Source organism: Stigmatopora nigra, chromosome 7 (genome assembly GCF_051989575.1).
Source record: "Stigmatopora nigra isolate UIUO_SnigA chromosome 7, RoL_Snig_1.1, whole genome shotgun sequence".
Taxonomy (NCBI): domain Eukaryota; kingdom Metazoa; phylum Chordata; class Actinopteri; order Syngnathiformes; family Syngnathidae; genus Stigmatopora; species Stigmatopora nigra.
Genome location: NC_135514.1, coordinates 10593119 through 10613355, shown reverse-complemented (window position 1 = coordinate 10613355; position 20237 = coordinate 10593119). Strand labels below are relative to the sequence as shown.

The window sequence follows — 20237 nt, the reverse complement described above, 5'->3', positions numbered from 1 at the left end:
TATAAAAGTATGAGTTCCCAAAGAGGGTGAGCGAGTGCTGTAGATATCTGACGAGTCGTGTGGGAGCTCTGATTTAGACACCGTTGCTTCTTCTCTGCGGTATTCACGCGTCGGAAGAAATATTGCGCAGTGAATGTCAGCATCCGTGCCTGTTGGGACTCCAAATAAGTCCGAATAGCATATAAGAGCCTTCTTTCCGCAATTCTACCAATCAAATGGACACTCGTATTGGCATTGGGGAGATGATAGTAAAGAGAGAGTGGGGCTGCTGGTGTTGGGGGCGGGCTTCCTTTCCCTGCATGCCTTCCAGGAGACGCTGTCATTCTCCTCCATCACTTTGTCACTCACCCTCTTCCTTCTCCTCCTCCTCTTCTTCCTCTAATTCCCACCCACTACTCCATTCATCATAATCAACCCACGGATGGCCTCCACCTGTTCCGCCACGCACATACACAAACACGTGCCATTGTCCCTGAAGATTGCAGTGTGACTCTCACAACAAGCCTCGCCTACTCTCCTCCGCAGCTTCGTGATTTGCGACCAGAAGCCCGGTGAATGAAGGGCAAAATGTCTGAGACCTCTTTGCAAAGTGGTGGGGGAAATGGGGACATGAGCAGTTATTAGACTGCAACAGAAATGTCAGCGTATCAAAAGGCTACCTGGACACAGGCTTTTTTTTTGTTGCCCTAGAGGGCTTATTTTGTTCTTTTGGTTTAGGACAGACCAAATAGTATATCTTTGACTTTGTTGGAGAAGCTGTCTGACCTACTTGAAAAGCTTTATTAAGCTTGTACTTCAAGTTAGGTGCAAAAGTCAACCGTAAATGGTCGGAAGCTGCAGTTGTTGGCATGACCACCAACAATAGATTTGAACTCTAATCTCAGAAGGTAAACTGGGGAAGGCAGGGGTTTCTAGTTCTTGGATTTAGGGAGCCAATTGGGAATTCTTAGTCTTGTAAGGGTTCCCGTAATTTTGTACTCCAATTGGTGCTAATCCCAAAAGTTGCAGTTAGGATCCAGAAAAAACTAATGGAGCCAACACCAATGGAAAATTGCAATATTATTTGCAAATTTTAACTATTACTAGTCTACTCAGGATTGCAGTTTCAATGATTGACATTTTGTTGGGTCGATCAAACTGGGATCCAAACCTTATCCCCACTCCTCTACACACATCATACGTTTTACATCAAGAATACATTGATGTCACCCAAGCCCTTCCATCTCCATTCCTTCCTTCTCTTTTGGTGTCTGGTGACTTTCCTCTCTTGCCAGAATTTACACTCTTCTACCTTTTTTCTCTCTCCCACACTTCCTCCTCTCTCTCTCTCTCCTACAGAGCCTACAGTGAACCCATCCAATGCCGGCGTGGTGGCGGGGGCTGTGATCGGCTCCCTATTGGCTCTACTTTTGGTGGCCGCCCTGGTTGCCGTGCTGGTCACTCGTAGCCGCCGCCAACAGCAGGGCTACCGTGCCAAAGGTGGCAGCGACTTGAAGTCGCGCATATTCGGTGGCGGCAAGACGGCCAACAAAAACGGCACGGGCAACAACAACGGCGGCAACAACAACGGCCCCATGTACATGTACGACGATGGCTCGGCTAACCAGGGCGAGAAAAACAACCATGGGCCTCTCAATCTCGGGGGGCGGTCCGAGGTAGTCGCCGGCACCCCCACCGCCCAGGACATCCTGCTAAGCACCGAGCTTGACGACGCCGAGAGGCGGAAGTTTGACCAGCTGGAGGAGGAAGAACGGTACGATCACTTTTCTGGTGGCGCCCCCATCCTGCAATTGCGCCCACCCAATGAGCAAGAGGAAATGATCGGAGTATACCTAGATGACGACATGGAGTCCCAACGGGATGGTTCTGTCATCTCTAGGACTGCTGTTTACGTATAAAGTAGAAAGAAGAAGTAACAAGAGCGTGGAGGAGGAGTCCCCAGGATTTTTTTGTGCCTCCATCAGATAGAGAACGAAAACGCTCCCTATTTTAAAACAAGAATCATGTATTTTCCATATATTCTATTATTAATCATGGTGTAGCCCCAATAAGGACTGGAGGAGGTTGTTTTTGTGTAGTGTTGTTGTGAGTAGTTTTGCTGTTTGTTTTGCAATCCATCACAAAGACAGAAGAAATTGTTTGGGCCAAACGACATCAAAACTACTGAAAATTCCCTCTTATGCGCTTCGTGATGGATCGTAGTTGTCACGCAGTATACTCACCATTCTCAGGTCTCCCGTGGGAAACCGTTTTTTTTTTGTTTTCCGTAAATCGTCGTGCCGTAACAAGCTTTGGGTGTGTTAGTCACTCATGGTGGGGTCTGAAGGAAATGAACCGTTAAGATTTGTGTTGGTTGACATCTATTATGTAATTTTGTTCATCCCATCCTCCATAGTTTGCGACTAACAGTGTGCTTATTATCAACTGAAAGTCGATATGAAGCCATGATCAAGAGCATTGGCTCTTGATTGGGCAGATCTTGTGAAATAATATTCGACTTTTTAATGAAAAATCTTAATTCAGTGGGTCCTCACTTCACCCCGGTCTAGATATTTCTCGTTTTGAGGTTACGAACAGCACCCGATGAACTCGTTTTGTACGGCAATGTAGGCATAGTCCATCACGTGTTCTTATACCAGAGGCAGTTTTCTTACTCTTTCATTTAATGGCGTTTCATCATTGCGATATGATTGCAAAAACGCATTGAACCGCGCAATGCCGTAAGAACTAAAAAATTCAACTGCCCAGCCAGTACTCGCTGCATGTCTAACAACCGAGCCTTTATTCCAAGTCCTGATACCACCATTTTTGACATGTTGCTTTCATCACGCTTCTGTCTGTCCATTCACATAAATGCCTAACACGAGAACAAAATGACTTGAGCCTCACAGCCACGGGTCTTTATATGTTCTGTATGATCCCGAGCAGTTTTCGGGTTTTTTTTTTTTTTTTGAAGCGCTGACACAGTGTTCACATGCAAAACCGTCATGCCGTGTGCCGCCAGCTAAAAGGTAGACGGTAAACAAGAGAATGACTAGGGTGAGATCTAACCGATCTGACGGGGTGGAAAGGGACGAAAGGCGGGACGACATAGGGAAGCGTCTCATCATCACAAGTACTTCTTATGCAGGGAAGCGCAAAGATGCTAAATTCGGACCAGCGTATTGTTTCCACTTATCGTTTATGACATAGCCTCTGTTTTTAAACATTACATTGCCATTTTTTCTTGGCTTGTGTACCCACTGTGATTTAAAACAAGGTAGTTTTCAGGTCACGGACATTCCATGTGTCAAAGAAGCCCACTTAAGACTTTTTTTTTTATTCTGATGTAGCCTGACAAGTCAGCTCTGACGAATCCACCGTTAGGCAACCTAACGGTAGCCTGACGGATGGCGCCAAGCTTAGGCACATTACCATCGATAGATTTTCCTCTGAGATCATGCAATATTTTTCTCCATTAGTGGATGCCGTTAAGTGTGGAGAATTGATTGGGGGACATAAAAGCTTTGCTCGGCCGGCGGAGTTATATTGACTAACAGGCAACACGAGGCAAAATGGGCCTTTATGATGCAGCTTCAGGCCTGATTGTCTCCTGACTGTTAATTCATTTCGCTAACGAGCCATGGGAGGTTCTCCCGGGCACTCCCTTGCTGCTTCTGTACTTGCCGTTTAGTCACCATATTGGCCGTATCGTGAATTTTCTTGACCTTTTTGATCAGTTTCTTTCTATTTTTTTCAACCCTACTGGTAAATAAATGACTCCGTAAGGTTGCCAGGTTAAACGCTGGCTAAAGTGCGGCTGAAGGCCATGGTGACTGCATTTCTGTTTTTAACTTTGACTAACCGAAAAGACCTTGTTTGGCCTATTGGGTATTTAACCTTCTTGAGGACGATGATTTTTTTTTTAAAGCATCTGTTATTCGAGAAAACTGGTACACTTGCCATCGTAGTAAGGCTACATTCAATTCTGAATTTATTATGTTGTTTTTTTTGGAGTGTGAAGCCGTTAGGGCTGACAATTTTGCACCCAATTTTCTTCATTATCATGCAGTCTTTAGTCTTTTTAAAATGTTATTTTTAATCGTTAGTTTTCATCAAATGGCGTCTACTATTGTACAGAATTTTAGCATTAGGTGTTTGAAGAAAAGCCTTGTAGTATTGTGCACAATACATGTAATTATATATTTGTGCTTTATAGTTAACCTCAATTTTAGTGTAATGACCTAAAAAGCGTCAACATGCGAATTATTGAAGGAATATTCAGAATTTCCCAAATTTGTAAGCTTGCATCTAATCAACTGAAACATGGCTGTCATATGGGGAAAATATCGATTTTAAAATTAGCCTGGTCTAGTCGATTTTAATCTTGCAAAATAAAGTTTTTTTGGGGGTGAAAAGAGCACGTATGCAAAATGTGTTGCATTGTTTTGGTCAATTTTTGAGGAATTTTGTACAACTAGTGTCAAAATGTTCATTTTCTGATAGGATAGGTTAAAACATGCCATCAAAAAAGGGAGTTTTTCTACCTTTTGTCCATCATTTCTCATCCCCGCCTGATATTTGATTTATCAAACTGTCTTAACTTCTTTTTTTTGCCTGTTGATGACCTAAAAAATTACAAATGAATGTTCATACGGCAAAAGTATTGCATCCATATCCAATTCAGCATATCCACATTTATAGGACATCTTGGCTAGATTTGAAATTGGACTGGATCACAAGCCATGAAAAAATAAGACATGTTTTTTGCATATTGGCAACTAATTCGGAATTAACCTAAAGTGTGAACATAGCCTAAAATACAAACATAACCAAGTTATTGGTAGCACCAGAACCTGGAAAAAACAGGAGAGAAGTAGCTGCGTGTGCCTTTTTATAGAACTGTGATGCGCATTTTCACATTGCTGCACCAAATATTCAATTACTCGTTCTTCGTAACCTCGAAACCTTGCGTGGCGGGAACATCATGAACCCAAGATTTCCCATACCATAGCACTAAATCACATAACGCAGTAACACGGGAACTAAAGGGAACTGTAGAACTATCTAATTCTGACACATACCAACCACTATTGCTATGATTTTCATTAATAAGAAATTTAAGGACACTGTCCAGACTGAATATCAATAATTAACTAATCAGTACACCCGAACAAACCAGAAATACGAAATAAAATGAGATTACCATGATCAATTCCAGAGTTTAAAAAAAAAATAAAAACAACCAAACATAAAAAGCTAAAAAAAGAAAAATATTGAAATATTTTTGCACTTGTATGTGTGTGTGTGTGTGTCACTGCTACAAAGAGAAATGTGCGCTTAATGTTTGGTGTCTGGGGGTGCAAATACATTGTACATTTTTTTTTGGTCTTGAGGGTGTTTGTGTATACTACTATAAATGTAAGCATCTTTATTTTTGTTGTCAAAACAAAAAAAGGGATATTTATGAAGAAAATGTAAATCAGCCTAATGGAGCCCATGTGGCGGCGTTGTGATGTAAAGGAACTCTTTGTGAATGTACATCCTTACTCAAATCACGAGCACATTGGGATTATTTGTTTTTGCTGTATTTACGCGCCTTTTCTTTTTCTCCCCAATTCCACACACAATAAGCACACTGTTTTGCACAATTGGCTTTTCCAAGGAGATGAAGTGAACCTCTTTCAAGACGCACACATAGTCATTATTTACCAACTGGCGACGTGAATTGTGAGTAAACTTTTTGCAATCAAGTAGGAGGAGTGAGGGTATCTATTGGCCAACCTTCTACTACAGTACATGGAAAACAAATACACAAACACATACATGCACTTGCACACAAAATAAAACAAATGGCAAAGCGAGCTTGTTATGCGTCGTCACAGAGTTGCATTCGCCCACTCGCAAAAAAAAAAAAAAAACCCCGCAGCTGCTCTCATTATGCTCGACTCCCACACCCAAACTGTGCTCAAGAAGCCTCATACCTGCCATCGCCTGACACAAGCCCACACACAAACAGAGAAGGGGAAGGGGGTGTACTTTCTTTCTCCTTTTTTTTTTTGCACATTTTTCTGTCAAGAGGCGTATTTCGTATTACCAGTTACTTCGGAAAGAATCTTGATTTGTTCTCGGTGCTTTGTCCTCTGAAATTGTGCAACCGTTGGCTGAATTTCGTGTACCTTTTTCACCTGTGTTATTTTTCAAGAAGTAGTTTGTTCATTCTACTTCTGCATTGGAAGTAGAGGTTGGGTTAGTTATTCCATTAAGTGGCTTCTTCCTTGATTTAAATGGGAGGCATGTAGATTTTTTTTTTTTAATTATAGTTTTGGGGGATTTTTAAAGCATTTTTGAGACCGCACATACAACGCAATGTTGTTAGAAAGATTCAAAATAGATGTTTTTAGGTTACTCATTGGTTGTTATTGATAATGCAAAAAGTCCTATCCATTTTGAGTGGGAGAGATGGGCAGTGAGTAATGGCGACCAATGTTTTGGTCAAAAATTGGATTGTACGTCTTATTGTGCCGAAAATAGAATTTAAAGATGGCCAGTCACAGCTAGTCCGCCCCGTCAAAACTGCATATTATTGTCAATGGCAATTTGTTAAATACTTGGACAATTAAATGTTTAAATTTGATTAAATTCACCAATTTCGTCATACGCAGTTTCTGGATTTGATAAAAATTAGACTTTTGTCGAGTTAATGATGATGACAAAGCCAATGTCTAAGTATTATTATCATTATTATTAAATGTAATGCACTTCAGTTAGGAACAAAAAATGCATCGTATTATTGATATTTTTGACTGAGCCTTACTAGATACGCAACTTGATTTGCAAGTAAGTCTGCTAGCAATTCTTCTGCCATCCTAAAATTGATATCCAATATAGAAACTAGATGAATAGATATCATTATACAATTAATTCCAATATTGATGCATTATCCCACTTGGCAACAACTACCAACTCTTTTAATGGAATCCATTTTTAATGTATAAATCGTGTACTGTGGGGGTAAAAAAAAAAAAAAAGTAACATGACGCAGCATGATATTGACGTTTTATTTTACCTCAGCTCACCATCAGTCAGTTATGTAAAAAAAAATCATTTTTAATAAAAAAGGGAAGATTCACATTAAAATATACACAAAAAAAGCATCCACGCCGCCGTATTAATTGTCAGCAAACGTCCTGTGATTTTTACAAAGCCTTAACATCCTTCATCTCACCTTTTTTGGAGGGTAAAAAAACAAAACAAATGATCATTCCTATGTAAATAGTATAAATATATAAATATGTAGCAGAGAAAAGGGAAAAAAAGCAAAGTACTAATTTATGGTGTCATGTTTTTTTGTGTAACGCTCAATGACGGTAACGCATGAAGGATTTATTTTCATTTGCTGTTTGCAGTGCTTTATATAATTTAAACCGTTTTTCTTTGCGAGTGCTTTATTCCCGACTGGCGTGCTGTGATTGCTGCCAAAACGCCGGCAAATATGCTTCGTCTATACAATTTGAAATGTACACGCGCAGCAGAACAACACCCCTTATTCCGAAATGTGCTTTTTTATTGACTGCTCTGTGAAAGTTGTTTTTTTTTGTTGGTTTTTACTGGTTTTTTTATTTTTTTTATTTGTATTTTTAAAAATGGATTTTAAAGCAATTGAAGAATGCGATTTCCAAAAAAAAATACAAGAAAAAAGCAGGTAAATTAGACTGGTTCTGCTGCTTTTGTCATGTCTTGATTTTTTGTACTTGGTTGTTATTATTAAAGATTTGTTGATTTTTGAAGTGTTTTACAGCTTAGTGTGTGTTCTTATTGCGCTTAAGACAGATTTTTTGATGGATTTATGAGGGTGGGTTTCTTGTTTTTATTCATTTCTCGCTTTCAGGAATTGGAAACAAGTAAATATTCTTATACATAACTTTTTTGTGGCATTTTTGGTGATCGGCGTCCAATCAGATGACTCATTTAATCTTTCTGATGTGTATTTTAATAATTTTGTCACTGATAGACGTCCAATCCATTGGAATTGGGAAGGTTGGCACCGAATGATCCAAGCAAAGTTCAAAGAAATTGTACATTTTATATCTTTTAACAGCACAAAACATTCAAAACAATGTTTATGATTCAAAACAAACTTCTGGGAGCAAACAAAACTTTGCGAGTTGCAACTTAAAAATAAGCAAAATTATGAAACTGGAGCAAATCAAGGCATCTAAAAACTCAAACCCGACATTTTTTATTTTATTTTCTTACATTCTCCCTCCGTAGAGTTTTGATCTAGAAAGCACACTTTCTTGTTTGCGTCACCTGCCTCTTTTTGTTTGAAAAAAAAATGATTTCCATCTCCCTTTTTTCATGCACTCCTAGTTTTTGCATTTACAATATTTGACTCAAACATCACGGTTGGACAGTTTTTTATGGAAGGTTTGCTTTCAAAAGTCACGTAGATTTCCCGTAAACCTGAAAATTATCTCCCTATGGCGTGATACCATTTGACTGTAATAATAATTTAAAAAAATCCACTTGTTGGGTTCACTTAGTATATTTATGATAATACTCATACTTCAATTAAATTATTTTGCAGGGAGAATGTATAAAAAAAAGTCAATTGCATACATTCTAAGTGTTGTTTTTCAGTTTTCAATGACTTGTGTTCTCTGGTCCATTAATTATGTTTAAAGTCTTATTTTTTTAATTGCACCATGCTTTTTTGGAACCTGCTTTTTGGGTTGTTTTTGTGCTACACCTGATTCCATAGAAATTGACAAACAACTCCAAAACATGGTAGAAAAATAAACACCTGACTCGTGCCATCGAGAGAAAAAACAACAACTCTTCCCTCTGCTCATCTCGCCTTCATTTCCTGCCGTTTTTCTGACTTCAACCTTGATGAATCTGTTCCCGTGTCAATTTGCTGGTGATAACAGTTTGCGGGAAAGTGAGCGTGGCAAGTTGAAAAGCCATTTGAAAGATCATTTTCTTCTCTCTCTCTCCTTTGTCGCACATTGCAAAGTGAACGCAACGTTTTGCTAACACGTACGCCGCGTAGTCAAGCGTGATGACAGAATGTTATCCATCCATGGCGCACGGTTGCTGTTGTTATTCCAGAGACATGGATTTCCAATTAGTCTGGCAGCGTGGGATTTTGCTCGATCCAAGTTTTGCGCAGCTCACTAAAGGTTAACAAACACGCCTGAACCCAATGACCTCCACGGAGAAAGGCCGCATTGTTCGGATTTTGGCTCAAACTAGATTTTTTGGGTGAAATTTTAACAAACGATTGACTTTGTGGATGTTGGTCGAACAGTTGGTTAATGGTGTCGGTATCGTATGGTGACGCGTGTTGTCTCTGGCTCCCATTTCTTTTTTTTGTTCGGATTTTGGCTCAAACTGGATTTGTTCGGTGAAATTTTAACAAGCAATTGACTTTGTGGATCGTGGACAAACAGTTGGTTAAAGCTGGTCCCGTGACGCCTGTTGTTGCTGGCCCCCAATTTTTTATTTTTTTGTCCGGATTCTGGCTCAAACTGGATTTTTTCGGTGATATTTTAACAAACGATTGACTTGTTGTTCGACATGGCGGTCCCATAAGGCGTGATATTGCTGTCTCCCATATTTTTTTTTGTTCAGATTTTGGCTCAAACTGGATTTGTTTGGTTAAATTTTAACAAGCAATTCACTTTGTGGATCTTGGTCGAACAGTGGTTAATGTCGTTCGACATGTTGGTCCCGTGACTCGTATCGTTGATGGCTGCCATATCTTTTTGTTCGGATTCTGGCTCAAACTGGATTTGTACGATGAAATTTTAACAAGCGATTGACTTTGTGGATCTTGGTCGAACAGTTGGTTAATGCCGTTCAACATGGTGGTCCCATGACTCGTGTCGTCGTTGGCTTCCATTTCGTTTCCTTGTGTGAGGCGTCTTCTGTCAATGCAAAGCTATTTACTGCCAGTCCAGGAGCGCCATCTGGACACTCTAATTGCTTTGGATCGGAGGCTGGTGACTTCTAAAAAGCGTTTGGGCGTATGCACAAACCTATCTGGCAAACCGTTCGCTTTGGTTTGCTGAACGTGTGGAGGAAAAGCCTCTCAGCGTTTTGGCCACTTTTCCCGAGACCAAGGTACACATCTGACGTGAATAGGGTGACCTCCCGATAGCATACATACAGTCGATTGCTTCTTTCCACCGCCGATGTGAGCCTGGGGCCGTTAACCTGGATCTGAAGCCAAAGTGACAGCAGCACCACCAATGTGGTCTTAGATTGAACTCGCTGCTTCACCAGCTCGCGGCCAAACGACTACTTGGCCGTAATCATTCCAAAATGTACGTAAATGGCTGCACATTTGTGTTTGTTGATAACTGGGGAACCATTTGAAGAAAAATCTGTTGTGTGAAATTTTCTTGCGGGTAGAACTAAAGTTAAGAAGTGGATTTCAGAATTGCAATTCTTTTTTTTTCTGGTAGGCAATGGCTTTTTTTTTTTTTCGCCATTACTATATTACTGCTCGCGGGCAATTGTTCATATTTCTTCATTTTTATAAAATAAGCGCAGGTTAAGTGGGTCATTCTAGAATTGAAGGACATTTTGGTTTCAAATTTATTTAAAAAAATAGCTTTGTTTTGTAATTTGCTTATTCATTTTCATAGTTATTTTACTAGTAATTTATGATTTGCCGACTTGATTAACTCAGCATACAGATCAATGATTAAGAAAAACATGATTTAGCTGACATTTACTAAATTTAGCATAATCAAGGGGTGTTAATGTCAGCTTTGTTTCAGGAGCAAACTGTTTAGCTATCTGTTACTGCTGAAAAACAGGACAAACTAAATAATTTTATTTATTTAAACATTTTCTTAGGAAAAAAGAATTTACTCAAACTCATTGTTTTAATATTTTGTATTTCGATTATTTGAAAAGAGAGGGAGTGGGTGACTTTCTCAAATGGGTTATGAGTGGTTGTGGGAGTTAAAAATAAATGAATAAAAAACATATTTGTACACGTATGTTTCAGCCATTGACGGTGGGACATGTTCAATCTATTTGAATCTGATTACATGGCCTTTAAAGGGTTATTGACTTCATGTATACATAACCACAATTGTGTTTGGTTGAAATGAAAGCCATCCCCCAAACTATGATTTGTTCCACCACTAAAATAACTGACGTACTGTGTAGTCAGTTTACAAAAACGTAGACCTTTTCCCCTCCCAAAAGTAAAGTTTTATAGATATTTTCCTACTTCTTTTTACCCGGCACTTTCATTTAACACTATCTGATATCTAAATAAAGGCTTCCTTCCAATCTGCAATTAAACAAGTAAACACTCCAGGTTATTTGCAGAAGTGCATCTGTGGCAGCTGCAACCACAATGTTGATAAACCACATTATGCGTTTCCACTTTGGTGTGTTTGCCGATAAGACTTAAGACAATGCGGCCCCATTTAACCCTTCTTGGCCCCGCCCACTCTGCCGTCAGACGCGACCAATACATCGGAGAGTGAGTGACGAACGTTCTGGCCTGTTTTTTTTTTTAATTTTTTTTTTAGGATGTAATGAATGTGACCAAAAGCCCAAGCCGTCCTCTTTCCTTCACAGGGATTAAAAGAAATGCTCTATCTGCACTGACCTCAATTATGAAAGTAGACTGGTGCTTATGTCCCCTTGAGCGTTAAAGATGCCTTCACACTTACGTTAACGCGCCCGAGGCGGTGAATCATCAAATATTTAAGTCTGTTTGTCTGACAACAAAGTACAAACGTGCAGGTTTGTATTTAATCAACGCTGTCATTATTTTTTTGCTTCGTTAGCTCTTCTTGCGAGTCTTGAGGGAAGTACTTGGAGCTGTTTTTTTTCAATGGTTTGTCATTGAGGTTGTAGTTTTTTTCAATGCTTGCGCTGTCTAGTGGTCAAGCAGAGTAGTAGAAGCTTTCTTGGATGGTTAATTTTTGCTGACTATTAACTTATTGTTTGCCATTGATGGGGTTGACATGCAATTCATTTTGACTGGGAAGAGGCAATTTAACTATATATGCACAATTATTGACTCAATTACCAAAATAAAACCTGTATTTGATATCTTTTTTTTATTGCATGAGACAAAGTGCTTGTGTGCTATTTTAAAATGTAATTTATTACTGTTAATTAAGACTCTAGTTAAGTTATTTCAATCTCTTGCTTGTGATACAAAGCTTAAAAATGAAGTTCTTTAGTTATCTTTTTTGGCTGAATCTTTGCTACAGGTTTTGTATTTAATTGTAAAAAAAGTTGAATTAAATGTATTTATATTCAATTAAATGTATCAGCGTTAACAGTAAACATTAGATTCTTTAAAATAAAATAAGTATTACAAAATACATAAATAATGCTAAACATAAGAAAATGAAACCTTGAAATTAAACAAGTTATTTTTCTCAATGTATTAAACACAATTATTTCTTCTTCTGTGAATATAATAAAGGTATTGATAGCTATCATTAACTTCCATCCATCCCAGTCAAAATAGATTGAATGTCTATCTGTCAATCTCACTGAAACATGAGCAGCCCTCTCATTTTCAACCTTTCGGGCTTTTTCCAAAGTTAGGTGTGTAAAATCCACCCAAAATGCAAATGCTAACCCTTCAGGGGGAACCGAGGCGTCTTGTACAAACCCCCGATTGATGAATTGATCGCTAAGGCAAATTTCTCTCCTGAATCTGCATCCAGACATGAATTCATTAGATGCTGTTTACACTGGATTTGTGTACTTTCTTTGTTTTCATAAAGATGAAAAAATGCCAGTGTGCTTCTGGAGCTGCAGTAAATATTGAACATGATAAATGTGTGAGTAGAAATCCACGTCCTTCGTCAGCGGGGGCGCACCAATCTTTTTCTCCTTTTCATGCTGATTGTCATCACTTCAAAATAGTCATCATTTCCTTCCTATTGGGTTTGTTGGTACAAGCATTTCATTTAAGGTTGATTGCAGCCATTGTATTCCTTGGTGTTTGCGCTACATGTGAAAGAAGAATAAATAAAGCGGCAAACAGTGATGAATGCTTGCGCCCTTTTTTTCTCCCAGGCCAAATCATACAAGAATATTGAATAGGAAATGCATCAATATGAATGCACTACCTATTTATTTAAAGATATTTTTTTACTTGTTCTTCTCTTTGTTCTTTTTTTCTCCGTTTCCCCAAAACTCGGTCTACTGCATTCTTTAAATAAACAACACAACATGAATGACCACAATGAGAATACATTAAAATAGTTCAGTGCATAAAAACACTCATTCCCATAGGCTTAAATTCTTTTTTTTAAAAATGTTTACTGTTCAGACCTTCCTGTATGTATTGTGCATGTTCTCCCCAGGCTTGTGGGTTTTCTCTGGGTACTCCGATTTCCTCACCCATCCCCAAAACATGCATGCTAGGCTAGTTGAACACGCTAAATTGCCCCTAGGTTTGAGTGTGTACATGATTGGTCCACCTCCTTGAGTGTCCCGTGATTGGCTGGCTACCAATTCAGGGTACCCGTAGTTAGCTGGGATATGCTCCAGCACCCCTTGCGACCCTTGGGATTATAAGTAGTTCAGAAAATGAATGAATGGATGAAAAGTAATAGAAAAAAGGAAATGGACACTACTTTAAAACTGTTAATATACTAGAAAAAACTGCATTTTAACCATTTTATAGATTAAAAAATGTATCTGGAGCCATGCTGCTATTGGCCGCAAATGTCCTCCTTTGTAAAAACTTCTCGCACTATTTACTCCCACAGTTTCTGTTGCATTTGTAGGCGATAGCATTCTGTAAAAACCGGCCTCCCTCGAGCTGAACTCCCCACAGGGGGAAAACCCACAATTGAACCTTCAATCATTCTAAACGACACTCCAGTGGGAGAAAACGTAATAAAACAAACTTGTTGTTGTGTAGCGGTGCATCGATCAGGCTCACTGAGGAGACTATTCCGAGCAGCTCACAGTTTTTTTTTTCAGTAACCAACATACACAGGTGCTCTTATCTTGTGTCTATATTGTTTGAGGGAGGGGTTTGACCTGCCCCGCCTCTCACCTATGTCACTTGTTGCTAGGCAGACTTAACTTTGCGTTGTAGTCGCATGACAAGTTAGGAATAGGAATTCAAAATGATTTTATTATGAAATACAACAACATTATAAGGATATGAAGCTGTCTTCATATCCTTATGTGTTCAAGTCGTAAAATATTAACTGTTTTAACCATAAATATTTAAATATAAGTTGCAACAACTCAGCCGGATTTATATTAGTTTGTCTGTTTCAGATTCAGTGTTTTTTAATACTTTTTAAATTATTTTTATATAATTATTGTATTTGTTATATTTTTCTTCGGGCAAATTAATTGTGGACGTATTGTTGCCTGTAGGCTCCAAGTCAGACACCAGACAATAATTAAAATCTAATTTCTCAAGCTTCAGGTTATTTCTCTTACTTTTGCTGCACTTTACAAATGGAGTTTAAAATAATATATATATGATGTGCAGTTTAAAATGGGAATCGAAATCATATTTTTTTAAAATCTGTCTTAAAACTGTTTTTGTAGGTGCCACAGTTCAATTGCAGTCAATTACAGCCTCCAAAACATTAAAAAAATAATAACTCCATGGCTTGAATCAGCAATCAATTCCACATGAGTGACGTATAAAAATGAAAAAGGAAGTTGTTTTTGGGCTCCTGAGAGTGTGTGTGTGTGTGTGTGTGTGTGTGTGTGTGTATGTGTGTGTGAGGCCACTTTCTTGAGCGCTTATTTGTGTTTCCCCCGTGTTGGACTCGTGTTGGACTTGGACTGCAGATGTAAGAACGTGCAGGAAATTGAAAATGCTATCATGCCCGCTGTCTAGCAGGGAACGAAAACATCCGATGTTCTGGTTTTCTGCACACACACATGCACACACACACACACGAGAATACAGTTCTAATACATGAGCTGGGCGTTGTGAGCGAGAGAAAGGGAGGAAATAGATGCTCCTGTTTACCCTGGAGGCCAGTGCTCGTTTACCTCTTCCTGTGCGATGATGATGATGAGGCATCTCTTCCTCACAACACCACTGAAGGGCAAGCAGTATATCATATATTAGAATTCAGTTGTTGCTTTTTAATGGCAGGTTATTACAGAAAATGCTCTGTAGAAAGCTTGTCTACAAATAGGACTTTGGTTTGGTATCTGGTGTTGCCTCACAGCGACGTTGATTAGGTTGCCATACCCCGTGTTGAAAATGGATGCATAAATATTGCAAATGTGGTTTTGGAGACGAGATGTGGGAGCAAAGGGCAAAGTGGAGAGCAGGGAAAGTCGGCAGAAGGCTGATTAAATCCAGCTCAGACCACTCATAGAGGAGAGAAAAGCCATGAAAGCTGAGTTGTTGCAGCTGTGTTGATTTAGCCTCCCACTCATCTGTTTGCGAGCGCCGGCATCTATACGAGGTGGATAGATAAGTCAAGTCAGGAGTTATCTGATGACATAAAATGTGTGATATTTTTCCTCTTGAGAGGGGGAAAAAATGGAAAAACACATTTGCAGTGCTTGCAACATTCCCTCGAGAATAAAAATATGGCAAGTGTGGTTGACGAGTATATTTTAACGATATTATCAGTCAATTACATACTCATTGGAGGGGGAAAAAAAACTCTATTAGTTGAGCATTGCTTGCTGGATTTGTTTTTGATAATAATAAGCCAGTCAAAGATGTCAGACCTCCTTTAGCATATTACTAAACCTGCTCATGATTTATTGTATTTACATTAAAAATAGGAGTTGAATTAAAATCACATGTCCAGAGAGCGGCCAGTCCCTTTTTTTCGGGGGTATTTCCATTCAGTTTATTATATTAATAGTAATAATGATACATTTTATTTGACAGTATCTATCAAGAAACTCAAGGAATAATACAGCATATAATACAAAGCGATGCATAAATGGGGTCGTCATTGTAATATTTTCTTTTTCGTTACGTGAAATTACAAAAAAGATAGCTTAATCATAAGATCCATCACTTACAAATATTTGACAATGAAATTACGCATTATGATTCACCAATTACGTTGTTTTTAAATCTTCTACTCAGTCATTTTCCACCTTAATTTCTTAACCTATATAAATTAGCATAAGCCCCATAAAGTGTTAAAAGCGAGCAATACAACAGAATGTATCCTGAATGTAAGCTTTTTAGGAGGCCCATATTTATATATTCAATGTATTTATATCTTTTATAATTTGCTGCGTGTGCCATAGCATGGACAGAGCTGATTTAAAAGCAACAAAAGAAACCAAACTGAGGATAGCCGACTCCGTTCATTTTTAAATCCTTATTGTGCCACTTCAGCGCAAAAAAATGGGGGAAAGATTTGGGTCTCCCCCCCTCCCATATAAACATGAAGTTTCTCAACAGCTGAGGACCCTTTTTTGCATCTGATTATTGTACTAGTTCGTGTGTGTGGCAAGCATCTGCATCCTTTTTTTCCCCCCCAAACACACACGAACAGCATCACGACACACTCGACACTCCCCAGCTGACGACGCAGCCGTTCCTCAGACCAAATATTTAAAGACTCTTCATCTCCATATTCCATCTCGGATTCTCCATGTTTGTTTCCGTATACGTGTGTGTGCGCGGGGCCACGCACGCCCCACTGAGCACGTGCGCTCGGTAAGAGCTGCCTGTTGAGACGGTGAATTAAACAGCAAGTGCATTTGATCTGCAAAGCACTTCGGGGCAAATACACACGAAATGAGACAAATTGTGCACGCGCGCACACATCTACACAGCGCCTAGCACACAGCATTCAAATCATTTCCGTCACAGAATCTATTCTTAGGCGCTCCAACAAACCATTCTTTGCCTGATATAAATCTCTTTTATTTCCACTCACGCTCACAAACACACACACACACACACACACACACACACACACACACACTTACACACACCAACCAGCATGTGCACATGCAAACACACACATAGTCCCTTATGGTCATAGTGCATTCAAATGATCTTCTTTGTTTTGTTTGAGTTTTTTTAAAATATTTTTATCTATTGGTAAGTCAACATCCGTAGGAAAAGTCTACATAAATAAGTTGTTGTGCTAAAGGGGTCATACACGTGTAACCGTGACCGGACGTTTGGTCGACGGACACTTGGTCGCCGGACGTTTGGTCAAATGGACATTTGGTCGCCGGATTTGGTTGCTCTCAAAATTATAATCATGAGAGAGAGAGTTTACTGTTGAAAGTGATGAACCAGGTAATCTCTCATTCGCAAAATTATAATCATGAGAAAGAGAGAGACTGTCCGTTCGACATAACGTCCGTCTACCAAGCGTCCGGATACCACGTGTAGCGATGTACACAACGGTGTAAGGCGGGGTTCGGCAACAATAGGTTTTGCGGCTCTTTATCTCTGCTCTTTTTCGAAAGTATGGGAAATGATTGAGAAAAATGTATTTTTTTGTTTTGATAGAGTTGTTGTAGGATGACAAACATGAAAAAAACATTCTTAACATTTTCCAGATTGTCAAAATGGGTACAATACATATTCAATTTCAGCATTTCTGTCAACAAAAAGTTGCGTCATAGCCTGCGACGACACACATTTCTATCAGCATGTCGCTATTGTAAACAGATCGGCGACTGTGTGATGGTCCACAGAGGCCAAAGCCAAAAGAGAAAAATAACAGAGGAAAACAGAGGATTCAACATTTGGTAGGCTGAATCATTTGCAATGAATGCCAATGCGGAAGAATTTGCCCTCTCAGTTTAAACGGATTGGACGTCGATTGCAATTAATAGCAGCCAATGAGTTAAAGAGGCACCAATGTGTTGATTATTTTCTGAGTGTGCTGGAGTCTGTGCAATGTTGCCACTTATCTTAAATGGGCCAAATTATTTCCAGACAGAAGGAACCAAATTAGCTCCTCAAAGCTGAGGCAGTTGCTGTTTCGCATTAGTAATCTTAACTTTAGCCAAACTGAGAGAAATAAGGTTTTTTTTCCAATTTTCATTAATTTCACTCACTAGTATGGAATGTATCAAGTCTTAATCGTTGATAGACATTTGTTACTGTTTTTTGTTTTTGTAGAAATGAAATGACTGAAGCAAATTGTACAAAAAGTCAATCAGTAAGTCCAGTGATTTCATTGGCTGCCATTGATGTTGATAGAGGTTCGATTTAAGGCTGCAACAAATAATCGATTCTTAAATATGTTGTGAATGGATTGGATTGTCGCTTATTGTCAGCAACTATTTGCATCTGTTTGAATTAATTGTCCATTTTAGTCGATAATTATTGTTTACAATTATTGTTAACAAACCCAGTTTTAATCGCATTTCGCTGTTGGCCAAAGTACTACTGCAATACTACTACCTAGTGACAGCACTATGTCCTCTCCTGCATTTTAATAGTAGTGTGCTGGAATTTCTTTGGGCTGACATTGAATTTTTATATATTTTTTTCCACAAAGTTGAGTTGAGCTTATAAAACGTTGTCTTTATATTTTTGGAATATAAAGACAACGGCTGCAGCTCTAGTCCAATCCACTAGAAATAGGATGGCTAGTAGCCATCCAGTTCAAATGCATTGAACGCCTATTATCGTCAAAGGCATTTGGTTTTGTTTATTAAACGTTGGGGCACAATGAGGGTCCTCTAAATATCCAGTATAAATGTGAATTTGCACTTAAATAGACTGCACTTAAAATCCCCCCTTGAGGAATATCTCTTGAAGAGGTGACTGGGCGGTTGATGTATTTGATGAATTATGGCCCACGCAGCATGTAGGGTATATAAAGACGATATACATGCAAATCCTTCCACCGAAAGCCGCGTTTGGGCGTGCGTGTGCGGGTCGTGTGTTGTCTCGGTGCAACGAGCCAGGCCTTGAATTAGGCAGGTTGGGCTGCAGGGTGAATTTTGTAACACTTGACCTGTTTTACTGAGTCATTTGTGTGGATGGAGTGAGAGCGAGGAAGCCAAATAGGAGGCGGCGAAGCGCACGTGAGGGAGGGGTGCGGGCTGAGTGACAATTAGATGTGATGGAGAGAGGACAGCAGCTGGGGGGAGGAATGAGACGGCGGCAGCGCCTCGTTCATCTTTCTGCTTATCTCGGGCAGCCGTCCATCTTTTCTGCCTTTCAGCACAGCACCTCGGGAACCTCAAAGGTCACCAGCAACAAACACGCACACGCACGCGCGCTTCTTTGAAATTTCAAAATATCAAGCCTGGCTAATGCACTCCTTCAGCTTTCACTTTATGTGCAAGGACGCCATCCGCATCCATATTAAATGCTTTTTTTTTTGTCATTGGACTCGCTCGGCTTGGGGTCTTACAGCCCGGAGGAAGAGTTTAAGCCTTATATCTGCATCCCAGGCTACTTTGGCTATTGATGTTTTAATATCCGTCCGTTCTTGACGTACCTTCCAAAATCCCTGCCACCTCTGCGGGTTAACCACTTGTATAAGTGACAGCGTGTAGTGTTATTATTATTAGGTATGTCCCCCTATGGTAATTCTTTGGCTACAGTTAAATCTGGACATATTTACGTTGCTGCTTTGACATAACAAATTCATTTTTTCAGTTTGTGTAGAGGCCAGAGCTCAAGAACTTATTTAGATATCCAACCCAGTTTTTCCCTTATCGTATTTTGCTGTTTAATATACCCTCCTCATTTAATATACTCAGGTATATTAAACGGTAGGGGTATATTAAATGGCACACAAGCGGGAAGGTACAATCCACAACGCACTCTTTATGCCGTGACAGGGTGCATCAATGTCTTGCAGACTAAAACTACTTACTGCTCAGGTTAAAACTACTTACTACTGAATATAGGAGGACTTGGAATTTTAATGCACTTAAGTATCTATAATTATGCCCCATGAACACCATATAAATCTTGCCAAAAAAGCTGAGTTGCTGTGTAATATAACTGGGTATATTAAACGGCAGGGGTATATTAAATGGCGCACAAACGGGAGGCCCAATAAACCAAAAATCATTTAATATACCTCGATATATTAAATGGCAAAATACAGTACATTTGGTTAACAGACCTGATTACGCACAATCGCTGTGGTGTTTGTAGTTCATAAACATCGAGACGTGTGTTTTGGGTTGTTGTTTTTTTACGCAAAATGTCTTTTTTCCCCACATTACATTTCCATCCGTTTTCATTCTGTCCTGGTTATCCCAGCTCAATGCTTATATGACATGTGGTACCTGGGGGATCCATTTTCAGC

The 20237-nt window shown here is 39.3% G+C and overlaps 1 protein-coding gene and 1 long non-coding RNA gene across 6 annotated transcripts in view; one reads left to right on the top strand and one right to left on the bottom strand.

Annotated features, from left to right (window-relative positions):
* Positions 1-20237, top strand: part of LOC144199461 (nectin-2) — a 111495-nt gene that overhangs the window by 64110 nt on the left and 27148 nt on the right. The window contains exon 7 of one of the 3 annotated variants that reach the window (XM_077721110.1): positions 1339-7774. The exons of the other annotated variants lie outside the window; for them this stretch is intronic. Within the exon in view, the coding sequence (XP_077577236.1) occupies positions 1339-1898 (560 nt within the window). The 3' untranslated portion in view covers positions 1899-7774. Of the gene's footprint in view, positions 1-1338; positions 7775-20237 lie in introns of those variants that run through there. 3 annotated transcript variants of the gene reach the window in all.
* The window catches only part of LOC144199463 (uncharacterized), a 51628-nt gene that overhangs the window by 20902 nt on the left and 10489 nt on the right, over positions 1-20237 (bottom strand). The window contains exon 3 of one of the 3 annotated variants that reach the window (XR_013326916.1): positions 14897-15422. The exons of the other annotated variants lie outside the window; for them this stretch is intronic. This is a non-coding gene — a long non-coding RNA (uncharacterized LOC144199463). Of the gene's footprint in view, positions 1-14896; positions 15423-20237 lie in introns of those variants that run through there. 3 annotated transcript variants of the gene reach the window in all.